At 41.1% G+C, this 1,278-nt stretch overlaps 1 protein-coding gene across 1 annotated transcript in view; it reads left to right on the top strand.

Annotated features, from left to right (window-relative positions):
• LOC111652347 (membrane-associated phosphatidylinositol transfer protein 2-like) overlaps positions 1 to 1,110 on the top strand; it is a gene marked incomplete at both ends in the record, with an annotated part of 4,407 nt that extends 3,297 nt beyond the window's left edge. The window contains 3 exons of the mRNA XM_023402594.1: positions 89 to 184; positions 846 to 950; positions 1,046 to 1,110. Coding sequence (XP_023258362.1) covers positions 89 to 184; positions 846 to 950; positions 1,046 to 1,110 — 266 coding nt within the window. The remainder of the gene's footprint in view (positions 1 to 88; positions 185 to 845; positions 951 to 1,045) is intronic.
• Positions 1,111 to 1,278: the final 168 nt, after the last annotated feature.

Genomic DNA, 1,278 nt, shown 5'->3' with positions numbered 1-1,278 from the left:
GAAAAGATGGAGCTTTAATGTGGTTATTAACCGGATCTCTAACCTGCAGATGTGACACCTGACACCTGCTGTGTTTGGTTGTGTGCAGGTAGCCCGTCTCATCAGAGCATCTCAGAGTGGAGGATGCAGAGCATCGCCCGGGACTCGGAGGACAGTACAGACGACGAGTTCTTTGATGCTCATGGTAAAATCATCTGTTTCAGCCTGACGCATAATAAACTTACAGCTCAGATGCAAATGGCTTTATTGTGTATTTTAAACTTGCACTATTTGTATTGTGTCACAGAATTATAAATGATATTTCACTTGTGCCTCCTGCTTCGTTCTGGCCTCACAGCAGGCAAACATTATCTTGACTGATTAGTTTATTTGTGTCATATATCTCAGGTTGTCTCTGTGTCTTTGGGCTGATGAATATTAGCTCAAGCTTCCCTCATTAATTCAGTTAATTCTCTTAGTTCAAAGGCGTTTCTTTGCATTGAAACATTCAATAGTGAAAGTATCAGCGAGTCAAACTTATAGAGGAGCAATCGTAGTTTATCGTGTTAGATTCACTAAATGAAACCTACAATAAACGACCCTGCTCTTCAAGATCGCTGCCAGAGAGATTCTCAGTTTTATTTAGAAAGCACGTTTAAAAAGAGCGAAAGCAAAAGCTGTGAAAAAGAGTCATTTTTTAAAGCAAGGTCAAAAAGGTGCTGCATAAAAGAAGCGGTGGTTGATCACTTTGTAACGAGGACGCCGTATTTCTACTGATTGTTGTGACAAAAGATCGAATAATTACTTTCCAGTGTTGTAAAGATCTTGTCTGTTAAATATGGAAGGTTTTTCTGTGTCTCATGCAGAGGACTTTTCTGACAACGAGGAGATGTTCGGCAAGGAGATGACCAAGTGGAGCTCCAACGATCTGATGGACAAGATAGAAACAATAGAGGTGGATGAAGCACAAGGTAAATGGGAACATGCTCACATTTACAGTTTAAACCATGTGTTGTTTGTTACTTTGAACGCACCATGACTGAGTGAGTGAATCATGTTTTCACAGAGACCTTGTACCAGGAGTCGGGCGGGGAGTACGCCGTGATGAGTAATGAGGAGACGCAGATGGAGGTACGATTCCTTCACTGTTTTTCTCATTTCATTCACTGACACCTTTAATTAAATAACTTGTAGATAAAACCCCTTCTCCTAAATTAGCCTTCAGTCATCCACCGCAGCAATCAGCTGAAAGTTGATTTCATTTTACACTCCCTGTCTGTGTGTGTGTGTGTGTGTGTG

The sequence above is a fragment of the Seriola lalandi genome, unplaced genomic scaffold (assembly GCF_002814215.2).
Source record: "Seriola lalandi dorsalis isolate HSWRI2012SDOR001 ecotype SW California unplaced genomic scaffold, Sedor1 jcf7180002053945, whole genome shotgun sequence".
Taxonomy (NCBI): Eukaryota; Metazoa; Chordata; class Actinopteri; order Carangiformes; family Carangidae; genus Seriola; species Seriola lalandi.
The sequence above is the reverse complement of the archived record's forward strand: the minus strand, read 5'-3'. Positions and strand labels throughout refer to the sequence as shown.